General features: G+C 31.2%; 1 protein-coding gene across 16 annotated transcripts in view; it reads right to left on the bottom strand.

The window, feature by feature from the left end:
• Nucleotides 1-13,569, bottom strand: part of LOC113404162 (coiled-coil domain-containing protein AGAP005037) — a 229,925-nt gene that overhangs the window by 99,624 nt on the left and 116,732 nt on the right. For 12 of the 16 annotated variants that reach the window (XR_010309905.1, XM_064220511.1, XM_064220515.1 and 9 more), the window contains one exon: nt 4,681-4,713. The exons of 1 other annotated variant lie outside the window; for it this stretch is intronic. Coding sequence is in view for 13 of the 15 variants with exons in the window: in XM_064220511.1 (XP_064076581.1) it covers nt 4,681-4,713 (33 nt within the window). In the remaining 2 variants the exon portion in view is untranslated. Of the gene's footprint in view, nt 1-4,680; nt 4,714-9,000; nt 9,364-13,569 lie in introns of all 16 variants that reach the window. 3 more of the 16 variants (XM_026644961.2, XM_064220523.1, XM_064220522.1) reach the window with 1 other exon arrangement.

The following is a 13,569-nucleotide window of genomic DNA, read 5'->3' as shown; positions in this document are numbered from 1 at the left end:
TGTCTATGTGTGCGTAGACGATTCGCGAAATTATAAGACTCGGCTCGAAATAAAAACTGATGTGCTCCCACCTTGAGATCTGGGGAGGGACTGAAAATTTATTGACAGCGATGTCGAATAATAAGTCAAAACCGTCAAATGATTTTCTCCATACTAAAAAGTATGGACGACGAATGCCAAAAAGTAAGCAATATTTAAATAAAAATTACTATAATATTATGTGATATAATAGAAATTTAACACGGTGAACTTATTATTTACACTTTTGTGTCCCCATTTAACCAAAAATACATGTATAAACTAGCAGCTAAATAGCTTAAAAAATGTTAATAAAAAAGGTCGATTTCAGTGTTTGGAGTGATGTTGACGATGAATTTACTGAGTTATTAATACAAATTTTATAAATATCATGCGGTGAAACTTGAGATCTATCTATTAAGATACTGAATGTTTTTTTTCATCCATAATCAATGCTCCAGTTTTAAGATATTTCGAAAATAGTAAGCGCTATTTAGGCGTTCCGCAAGGACTGTCCTCTTAAATATTTAAAAAAACTTATCGAACGCACCTATCCGTGAGACTTGATACGATTTTTAAAGATGGGAATTATATTTCCAATGAAAACGAAAGCTTGAATTATATGCAAAGGTAAACCTCTAACAGATTACAATTGCAAAATCAATGAGATTGTGTTAAACTATATCTAAATTGGTAGTTTTTATATTTTCTATGTGACTAGTTAGAATATAAGGCGTTAGCAAAAGTTTATTGTAATTTCTTTTACATGCGACGGTTTTGTATATTAATATTGTGTTTAGGAAAACTTGTTTATTATATAATGGATTAATAATGAGCTCACACTAAAGATACTCAAGAGACTACAGACTCGAAACTTGGAGCAGATTTCGTAATGAAGAAGCGTCACTATTTTGTTCTAAGGGTGGGTACAGCCCGCGTTTAGCCCGCCATTAGACAAACGTGCGTTGAAATTATTTTTTTTTCAGTGTCTTATTGCAATAAGCTAAATATGTGTTTTTGATGATTGTATTTTGATGTCAACGTCAATATAGTTTTATTTATGTGTGTATATTGCCAGTAATTGTGAAATCTATGTACGAAGGTATATCATGAGAACACATAGAAAAATCGATAACCGGGCAGCCGCTGGCCGGTCGGTTACCGAACATCAACCGTCGAAAACAAACGAATACCTTCTACAAGTCCTTAACACCCGATGCGTATAACTTGAAAAAAAATACATTTGACTTCTAAACTTTTATAAATATTATTTGTTTAGTTTTGAAATATGAAAATTAATCAATATTGTGGAAAAACAAATCAATAACATAATTTTTACGCTTTAATCCATATCATCTGTTTTATAGAACAAAGATTTTTTCTTGTGTTACGTTGGATTATATCAAAATTAAATTGCAAAACAACCTGTTAGTAATAAGATTTAAATATTATCGTTATCAATAATTTTATCTATCACTACCGAAAATTTTCATAGAGAAAAAATATAGAAGTCTTTACAAAGCGACTCGCGAAATTTTATTTTAATTTTTAGTCACAAAAGTGGGGTCCCTTGTGAAGCACGAGTTGTTTTTCTCTAAAGCTGTATGTACCTGTTACATATGTTAAGGAGTCGGGCTGCGTCAATTAAACCACGAGCATAGTTACACACTAATTTAATAGAAACGTTGCACCGGCGGGGACGGAGCCACACGCACACACGTAAACGCTATACTTAACTACATATATAACAGTACCTTGGCCAATTACGTTCCTTCGAACATTTCACGTAATGAATCTTCAAGGTTCGAGGATAATTTATGGATAGAAATTATGATGATGGTTTATGGGTTGAAGAACTTTTCTTCGGAAATAAAAATACAGTGATATTTCTTACGCAATATAAGCATTTAATTGGTACGGAAGGTGCGGAACTTAACTTTCAAGGCGCAAAACGATAGTAGATAAGACTTGACAAAAATAAATCCAATTATATTTAAAAATATAAAAAACTATTTGACCCACAGATACAGTGAATATGGATGTCAATAATTCCTTTAAATAGTTATATTGATTTTTGTTCAAACCTCTACATTTTATGACAATAACATTTGTATTCCTACACGATAAAGGACAATACATACATATTTTACTATATCTATTAACATCATTAAAATAATAACGATTCGAACGGCTAGGCAAAGTTAAAGATTTCGGGGTCGAAACGCCTAGGTTTAAATTTCGCAAAAAGTTTCCTTAGTGTAATCCTCATCATGAAACGTTAGATTGCTAAATGTTTCCATCTAAGTCAGTTACAACATTGTAACCTTTAGAAAATAAATCTGTAGTGGATATACGAAATCAGTTTATCCAACTTTAGCCTCATAAGCCTTGTGGATTTTGGCATCCCATCTTGGTATAATTATTTTCCGAACATTTTTACAAATAGTAAAAAAGTATGAGAGTTCAATATTCCATCGAATATCAATGATACTAACTTGATAAATAAAGCGGTGGTGTTCTAACAAGAGTATCTCCCCACAACAAACCCGTGCAAACAGAGCTACGAGAACAGCAGCTCAGAGTAACGTAATTATATTCGCTTTTTGATTGATTTAGGGTTCCGGAAACATCCCTAACAGTTCCGGTAAGTTCTATTATACATTACAAGAATATACGGATGATTGTTGATTTTTCATAGAAATCTAATGAATTTTATTTTGTATTCTTGACAATGTCGTATGTGAAAGTGTAAGTGAGTAATGAATATTCTGCCAGTTCTTTTCGTTAGGTTTCGAAAGATGGTAGTACGGCTTTGTCAAGACCGTCTGGGTGGTTTCTATCCATTCATTAGTCATTTTATCGCTAAACAGAAATACTTAGTGTTGTTGGGGATCGGTTTGAAGGATGACTGAGCTCATGTAAATGCAGGCACAAGGGTCATATCATCTCAGATCTCAAGGTTTTCAGCGGATTGGGGATATTAGTAATGGTTAATATTTATGACGTCAACGTCTATGACCAGTAGTAACCACTTATCATCAGGAAACTCATTTGCCCGTCCACCTACCTATACTATCAAAATATATAAGAATCCAGTTAAATTTTGATTCAATACATACTTAAATAAATATTTTAATACTTGTCTGCAGAATATACAACAAAATTGGGGACTCTTACACCCAGAGTTCCGGACCTCGCGAGGTTAAAGCCATTAAATGTTCAAGATCACTTATAATATTTCATTTTGCTACTGAACCCCTAATCCATTCGTTATACTTACCAAAATGAATAGCAGCATAGTTGAGGTTATAAATGAATGCAAGGAAAATGTATTTCCGTTCAATATTAATCAAATTATACACGGAACCTCTCTTTTACCTTAATCCACTCAAACTTTATAATTATCTAAGTAAGGTGTGAAGTAAGTTTAAATATTTAAAATACGCTCTACACCATTCGAACAAGTACAAATGTTTGATATAGTTGCTTTTTTGCAGTAATAGATTCGAGTATATTGACATATATTATACTGATTGACAGCGAAAGAAAATTAAAGATTTTTGTTGTCATTTGAATGTAAAAATCAACTTTAATAAATCTACGATATGATAAAAAAGCAGTATTAAAAATAACAATTTCAATTAATGAAATACAATAGAAATGATGTTTCAATTGGTCAGTTAGTTTGCTCATTTGAACGTGAACTTACACGACGTTTGACTGTTATTATTCCAAATACAATTGATTACATATGTGTGATAATTATAAACTAATTAGTAAAACACATTTATATAACTACGTCACTCGTCACGTATCATTAAAATTAATTAGATACATAGGAACTATATATGGAATGACTGCAAAACAGATCTGGTTCATAATATATGTATATGCTTATACATTCACATAGAAGGTATAAGCTTTGTACTTGAAATAAATATTAAGTGGTATTATTTTTACTAGAATAAAATTATTATGATAAAGGTCAAATGCATACTTCTAGAGGACCGATGTAAAATTGAAATTTGTCGTCGAGCGCTACAAAAACACAAGGTACAAAACGTATATTATTATACTTTTGTATAATATCAAAAATATAAATTGAAATGTATATTTATCGGTGAGTGGGAATGACGCTCTAAACGGTTCAATTACGGTCAATCGACGAATGAAGGTTACAACAACTCCGTAACAACGAGGGATGACAGAAAGTTGTAAGCGTGTCGAATTTAACATTTTAAAACTTATCCAAAACTGCTCGCTGGCCCATAAAGTCGCTGTTGTTTTGTGGGCGAGCTACAAACGTCACTTTAAAAGGGTTGAAGGGACGCAGTCATTGAATTTGGTATTTATTTGCGCGTATACTTTTTTCTAAGCAATAAACGTATGTAAACCTAATAATTTTCCTTGACAATCTGAAAAGAACGAAACATATACCAAGAGGATCCGTTAAAGGAAATTAAAGGATGCTTAAGTCCTTATAGATTATGAATATATCTATATTATAGGTAAAGTTTTTTTTTTACAAAATTCAAGTCTTTGTTTATGTGTGTTATGCTCTTAGAGTGAAAATAAAATAAAAATCTTTCACTTGTATTATTTCAGATGTTTAATGTTGTACATAAACCGAGTAATGAATAAATGTGCTAATATGCTATTTACCGTCACTCCTCGGATCTCCCTGCCAATCCTCTTCTGAAAAAATAAAATAAAAATATTAATACATCATCATTATATAATACAATAATAAATACATCTAAACATTTGCTTATTATCTTTTTTTAAATCATATTATCATTATTTTGTTACGATTAAAAAGTACTGCTAAAGTGATGAACAAAATGTATGAGTTTGATACATTTTACATACATATATCGTTACATTCATACAGATTCAGACTCGTTTAAAACATATTTAATCCCCAAACCAAAACGGTAGAAATTAGGTTTCCCAATATTTAAAAGTATGGAAAAAAGTCAAATCAAATCTTGATTCCAAGATGAACTGCTTTGTGTAAACAATTCGACTGTTAAAATTTCAGAAATTATTATATTTTTAAATAGAATTCTTTGTTGAGGTAGAAAAAAAGTATTTTATAATGTTATTATAATAAAATTTCTGTGTCGGTAGGTTGTTAAGATCTTATTACAGAATTTATAATTCCAGGTTTAAAATAAAGCCCGTGATTAAAATGTCTTACACAGATATTATAAGTAAATTCAGTGAAGTAAGGATCGTAAACATTATTAAAGACATACCTTACAGCACTTTGTTATCGGTCTCGTTAAAAGCGCAGCTGCATTTAGCTTCTTTAAAATCAGTTGCAAGATAACATAAAAACAGTACGAGATCGTACTGTTAAGTTATTTTAAAAAAATGTATCATAATTTTTCGCGCTAACGTTTGATTCACTGAATCGAGTATTTTCTATATTTAATATATTTAATTTTCAATGTCAGATCTCGACATTTTAAATACAGACTTTGCATTTTTGGTGTTTATAATTAGATAGATATGTATCAATCGGATATAGATATGTATTTCTTGTTGTCAATCTTTCTCAATTACAAACATAATGACATCCCATCAAAAACATAAATGTGATTATGGGAGTCAAGTTTAATCTTAAGAATAAGCGTGGTAGTTTACTACTCCGAAGAATTGAGATCAAAGCGAGTGCCAAGTACCATTGACAATCCCGATTATATTTATTAGTACGTGGTAGATTCTAAAATAAATTTAAAAAGTCGACGTTTTGTTTTCTTTTTTTGATTCATCAATGATTTCTGTTTAAAAATAAATCTAAACTATCCTAAATTTAAACTTTTGGATTATTTACACAAGGAAAATAGCTTGGGATAAATTTAAGACTAAGATTTGACTTGGCTTTTATACACACAATGACCCAACAGGACGGCAAATTTCGAAAGATCGTCTGGACTACTTCCAGGCTAGGTTTTTGATCTAAATGTCAGTCAGAGATAAAAATGCCGATTTTTAGACGTTAATAACTCACATAACCATTTAAACTGTATATCTATGTTTCTAGTTAAACAAAAGGATTTTAATAAATGTATTTTTTTTACGTTAAATATTAACGGGTCAAAAGTGGCTTCGAATGTATTTTTACTTTTTATAGTTTGCTCGACTCTATGTCGCGTTTCTAGATAAATTTGAAGTCACTACATCCTTCCTGTCAAAGAGGATTTGATTCTGTTCTGTAATATGATATCCGCCGACATTTGTAAATTCTCCACTAAATAGGGTTTAAATAAAGAAATACTTTTTATTTAACTGTCATCTTATATTTAATACACTATGAAAAAATAAGATATTTATCATTGTTCAATTATTATAAAAGTAGGAATTTTTAATTTAACGCAGGATGTATAAAATATATCTTAAAAATGTATCGATCGATAGTGATGAGTTTCTTGACTTGAAAATTTATCACAGTAAAGTAACTATCGCTGGGTACCATATAAACATAATAGTCCAAATTCAGATACATAAAGACCTATAAAAAAAAATAACTAAAATAATTGATCATTGATACGCTGGAGATAAAAACATCCTCGTTCTCTAAATAATATAATTAGGAACACGTCGATTGTTGATGACTTTGTGTTTAATTAATTACACGTCACTGACAATGATGTCAGGTAAAGGCTTGAAATTAAGTTTATTTTTTTTTTGAAACTGTCCCCGTTAATTTTAAAAACATATCCTTGTAAACATTGTAGTCATATCCGTTGGCTCCAGTCATATCCTCATGTATTCCTACCTATCAATCACTTTGGTCAAGACTAGCTTTAAATAAATTCATATGTACGTATAAAATGTTTCAACGGTGTATTTACAATGCCATTAAAAAACGTTTATGAACAATATTGACATGAAATTTTACCAGTAACATAAAATTGATTTTTGGATTGGCTTATTTATTATTCATTTTCGTGAATATATGTCAATGTTAATCACCGTATTTGTTCTTTACATTCCATTTATTCATTACTGATGAGACTTTAACGGTAATCGAAACTTGAGTATTAATATTGCACTGCAGGGAGATAATATCATTGACGTGTAAGGATATCGAAATGTATTCAATCCTAGGGCGTGTATTAACAACCGGCAAGAGATGTCCAGTGTATTGATCTTATATTCATCTCCACGTCGTTTATTTATTTAATATAAATTATTACTATATAAATAATCATAAGATTATGATGATATCTTTTTTACTGTATTCGGCTAAGGCGGCCATTCTCGATGAGGCTACACATATCAAATAGTGCAAATGTCTATCCGAAAACACACTTGCACACTCTATTCTCTCACTCTTAATCTAATTATACGCTAAATCCGACATCACTAAAAAGAGTGCAAACACGGGATCCACGTCATATGTTTAGTTTTATATACTTAGAAACTTCAGACTACAGATGTTGATACTAGGATCTCGAAATCAGCAGTCGATAGCATATCCTTGTTGCATACACACATATTCTCTCCTCACTAAACCTCTGTAAAGCATATATTGACAGCATCGAGTAAATATCTAACATCGATTATTTACACACTAAAGCAACGCGGCGTAAACTTCATTGGCTCTTAGTGTCTTACTAAGAGTCAATGAAGTTTACGCCTTGTTTATCTACATCGTAACGATTTAATTCGGGTTTTGACTAGAAATAGTTCACGTATGTACGTACATACGTATCTTCACACTGCTGTTGAAACAAAAAGCCTTCTACTTATAATCTACTACTAATAAACAAAATTAATTTTACAAAGAACTAAAACTTATAGGTGTAAAAAGTATGAGATTGTAATCAAAATACAGACGTACAAGTTTTATATAATCTTGAATGAAATTTCGGGGAGTTGTAAATTTTTCAAAGTTACCAACTTAAACTAATTTCAGAATTACTAGCATCCAGGGTGGTATAAACGTAAGACATCAAAGAAATAGTAATTACTTTGTGCGTTACGAGTTTTCACCGGCGACGCTATATTAAATGTAAATCGGATCTCGCGTTTGAAGAAAAATCAGCTGATTGAACTTTCGGTTGACGTTATCGTATTGTAACTCTTTACATGGTGACGGAAAACACAGGATTAATTTGAATGATAGTGATTTCTTAGTAAAATTATGTAAGAATTTCTTCTCTCATTGGCATTATAAATATTATATTATATTAACATTAATATTGAACTACGTTTTACAATGGTTAGTCTACAAGTACCAATGTTCTCACTGTACTGTACTGTACTGTGACGTATTCCTAATAATCTTTTCAGCGATATAGATTTTTTAAATCTTCACAAGTCTAGTTAGAAACTTGTTCTTAAGATAGAAAGATTACTGATTTAATAAATAAAATATAGTTTGTGAGTACAAAAAACACCATCGTTCACTTTGACAATAGTGTTCTCGTTGTAAAAAATGTTCTAACGCCTAATAAATAAAGCTTGAAATGCTACTGAGAAATATCTTTATTCAAACTTCAAAGAGAATATTGAATAACAGCTATTTTTATGTTTGATATAAGGTATACAGAAAAATGCATTGTTACATTTTATCTATAAAGCTTAACAAATGTATTTTGTTGAGCTACTAGTGGTAGCTGTATTAACCGATTTTCATAGGCGAAACATAATCTCTTGTAAAAAATATTCTATATATTTTTTACTATAAAAAATATGCCTATTACTAGCCAGTCATACTTATTTCAGCGGATTGTCAATTTAATATTATCGGCGACAGTATCTTAAAATATATACGTTCGGTGAATTAAATTCAAATTGAACCGAGCTGTCTCTCTTCCATACTACTCTAACCTCCTATAGCATAATCTCCTTCTTTCGTATTATAAGTCATTTATGACAGAAAATACATCGTTTATTAATAAGCTAATATCTTTTAAACAATGACAATAACATTATGTCTGATCGCGTGTAGTAATTGATTGTACTCACCATTGTCACGGCCTTTCCGTTTTTTCTTTCCGCCTGTACTCGAAGACTTGCCGGACTTTTCCGACTTATCTTTGCTTTTCCACCGACTCAACATTTTCAAAGCAACGTCCACATCAAGTTTCACAAATGATCCATTTTCGAACGAAAACTTTTATCTTTTTATAAAAACACTGAACATTTTCATTGTATTTAATCAAACCACAAACACTAGGTCGGTACCGTTAATTTAAAGTATATTAATTAATAACAACACTGGTGTATATTTTATTTCAATTTTATAAATTTTAAATGCGTTTTGACATAAACAATGTACTAGGAGATATGTAATTAATTTAATATATTCATATTGTTTGGATAAAGAAGCTGTGAATGGAGAAAGATACAATTATATGTATATAATACAATTCATACGTCATTCAAATTATTCACTAAGTCGTAAAAATAAATTTTAATGCAACGTTTTTAATGTACTCTTGGATTTTCTTGGAAACTTAATAATATGATAAACCGTCGATATGCAACATGAATTCATATAAATATTTTTGAAAAACTAATAGAAATAATCGTATAATGTTATAATGTATGTAAATAAGTTTTAAACTCAATATCGGATTTCCAGTGAATAAAATGTTTATACTGCAATATTGATCTATGTTATAGTCAGTCCGATCCACAAAGTCGCGTCCCACTGTTTGCCGTAAACGCGAATTCCGGTTTGCGGGAAGTTCGACACAAACGTTGCTAAATGACCAAATATTTAGATGAGAATATTATACCTAATTTTACAGTTTGTAGTAGCAGTCTTATTTAGCTTGCGGTTACTTTGATTCGGAAAAAATGCCGACTTCCAAATATAGGAAAAAAGGAGAATTATTCCTTACTTTTATTCCTTAATTATTAAATTAGTAGTATTAGAAAAGAGTAATACAGTGAAATGACCGATTTTTGTGAAATATAAACTAAACGGTACCTTGAAAAACTACACATGTATCTATATAACAATCTAATTATTTAAGTATAGTAGAGGATTACTGACAGAGAAACAGAAACGAAAATAATAAATAAATAAATATTGGACATCACATACATTACTCTGAACCCAATATAAGTACCTAAAGCACTTGTGTTATGGAAAATCAGAAGTAACACATACCACACACACCACATACACCCAGACCCAAGACAATATAGAAAATTAATGAACTTTTTCTACATCGACTCGGCCGGGAATCGAACCCGGGACCTCGGAGTGGCGTACCCATGAAAACCGGTGCACACCCTACTCAACTACGGAGGTCATCAATAATGCTTGAACTGATTTTATATTAACTTAACAGACAATTAAATCCCGAAATCAGAAGGATACTTCAATTATTTGCAACGATATAGAAGTGAATGCAGCATATAATAAGAAGAAAAATAATAATATTGGTATATATTTCAGATCGAGATTGTGAGGAGCCTCTTTATTAAGAACGCGAAGAAAGTATAACCTCATCTCACCCCTCATCGATTTTTTTTCCTTTGTGTCTAGTTAACCAAAGAATAAACTTCAATTATTAAGCTCATTGTTTGTAAACAAAGTTGCTTTATTAATAAGCCATTCTACATCTAAATTTTACAAAACGAACCGTATCAAAGATTATTAAGATTCATATTTATTTCAATGTACTCGTATTTCTCGTTATTTATTCTATTAACTCGAGATGTTTCTCAAATATCGAGTAGGCACATTGTGCTATGAGTACGTAATTATATTGATATTATAAAAAGATCTGCTATAAATAATCTGATTCGCAAAAAAATTCAATATACATAGAATTTGGACTGCGATTTATTAAACTTTTAATAAGAATATCTTTGGAGTTTAATGAGATATGATTTTATCGGGAGAAGAAATAGAGCTACAGGCATAACTTGCAAAATTAGCAGACTGAAGTGGGAGTATCCCGTATATCGAAGGACCGTTTTCCGTAGGAGAAGACAACGTTTACGGCACCCTCCAGCTAAGGTTCACTTAGCTGGAGGCTGCCGTAAATCTGATAACCTATAATCTGATGAAGCGCCCGTTTGCAATCGTTTGGCGGACTACCAGCAATTTTCTACTACTTTTACTTTCTGACTACTTTATCCCGAGCCATGGGAAAAATTAAAATAAAGACGAAGGATCTCATCGTGACTATAAATTTTCTATTACCAGATTACGACGGGATGAATCAAACATGTCTTTTTTACTTATTATTATCTTCTATTGATCTTAATGCCGGTAAAACGCCATAAAGCTGGGAGGTATGTGCGACTTGCTGGTGGCCAGGACGCCTATGCGTCCTATTACACCAGAATACCCACTAAAAACCAGAGGCAGCCTCGCCGTTTCTTCGGGGGCAGCACTGGTTGGTTCTCGCAAGCTACCGTAACGAGATATTGAGCAGCTGATTACAATGTACATTGACTTCTAATTTTCTTACATCGTGCTGTCACATTAAATATTACGGTCTAAAATTTCAACCTTTACGATTACGAAGTAGGTAAACTCGGTATCCAGTAAAGTAATAAAGAATAATTATTTGAAATTTCGGCTAAATTCGATCCTATTGTGTTATTATAATAACAACGCTATTAAATGGCTCCGAGATTCTGATAGCCTTGAATTTGAACAGAGCCATTAAGCTTTATTGACAACATGTCAGACATCATCGGACAGTATCGGATTGCGAAATCAAATATCTTAACTTGTATCGGCCACGTTTATAAGTGATATTATATTATACAAGTATTATTTAACAACAGTAGCCACCAATATTCCTATTTACCCCTCCAATTAAGCTTAAAACTTGGGTTAGGAGAGGGGACGACAATAGCCCAAGGGGTCAGGATCGATCCTGCGACTTTTTTACAACGCTAGGCGGCCCTTAAACCATTGCGTCATTGATGCTTCAATCTTTCAAATTCTTCAAATTGTTTATTTATTAACATTAGTTAACATATACAAATAAGAATTAAAAATATTTGTTGTATAAATCATGAACGCGTGGAATGAGGGCAAGAAAATTAGCAACGAATCTCCGTTGAATCGCAATTTCCATCCTCTGGGCAAAAAACGGACCATTCCTCCTTCCTATCACCAGTGGAGGCAAAAGGTGTCATACTTTTAATAAAGATTTTCATACTTTTAATAAAGATTTTTGCATTACTTTATGCAAGTAAATATAACTGTGATTACTCACTTGCACGTGTTATCTTCTAATTGACGTAACCCAAATATGTCGGCAGGTATATAGACCAATTGTGCTTTACATAGTTAACTGATCACATGTCATATCGGATTTGAGATGTGTTGTAGCCCGACGTCAATTCAAATTTCGTAGCCCTCGCATATACTAATGACTACCTAGATCAGCCAATGGAAATAATAAATATTAATGATTGTTGAAAATTAAAACTGTATTATTTTAGTTTAGGAAAAATCTGCTTTCTTTGCTTGGAATCAAGCAAGCCAATGAAAATATGTAAATAATTCGAAAATATGTTTTTATTTTTATGATTTTTAAAAATAGTAGTCTACATAACATCAAAAAGAAAAATTATGTATTTTATACATTTGCAACTAAATCTTTGAACGGATTATATGATATAAAACCCGATTCCATTCGAACGCCTATTCAATGCAATCTTATTTTCCTGAAAAAGAATTTCACATAGGATTGTCTACTTTGATCCATGATTCTTTTGTCATGGTTTGTACTGGATGTGAATATCTCAGATATGACGAGATGAAATGACAATTCATATATCTATCACGTAGAGAATATATAAGAACTTTTTAAAACGATTGAATTTAACCAATAGTTTTATTATTATTATTATTAATTCGCCAATATGCGCTTTTCCTATAGTAAAATTTGAACAATGGTTAATTAATTATTTCAATTTCAGTTAAATATTACTTTCACAATTCAATTCAAATTCAAACTTTATTCAGTTTAGTCTTGTTGATTTGTTGTTTATTTTAACAATGTTGTTTTAAAATAATTAAAGTAAATAATAAAATACTTTTTGGTTTTTGGATTGGGTAAAAATCTTATGTTAGTGACATGTTTTCCGAAGTCCACCTTAATCAGACGCTACATAGGCACTTTTGACATTTTATAAGGTTAATTTTAACATAATAAGTACGTACCGTACGTAGGTTGGACGTAGATTCTATCGAGAGAAACTCTGAAAAATTTCAGTAGCCACTCTAAATCTTAAAAAAAATATATCAAATACAGCTATTGTAATGTATACTCAATTACTTTTAATTACTTTTATCATTTACATAATCCTTTGCACCGTCTGCAATAATTACATACTAATATTAAGTGTATTGTACTTATTATGTTTTAAGTTGGGGTAGGGCTTTGTGCGAACCCTTCTGGGTACCAACCGCTCATAATATATTATACTTAGTATTGTTTTGTTCCGGTTTGAGGGGGAGTGAGCCGGATTAACGATAGGCACAAGGGATTTAATATTTTTGTTCCCATGATTAGTAGCGCATGAAAAGAAATGGGTAAAACTTCTTATAGC

Source organism: Vanessa tameamea, chromosome Z (assembly GCF_037043105.1).
Source record: "Vanessa tameamea isolate UH-Manoa-2023 chromosome Z, ilVanTame1 primary haplotype, whole genome shotgun sequence".
Taxonomy (NCBI): Eukaryota; Metazoa; Arthropoda; class Insecta; order Lepidoptera; family Nymphalidae; genus Vanessa; species Vanessa tameamea.
Note: the sequence above shows the minus strand (reverse complement) of the source record. Positions and strands in the feature narration are given on the sequence as shown.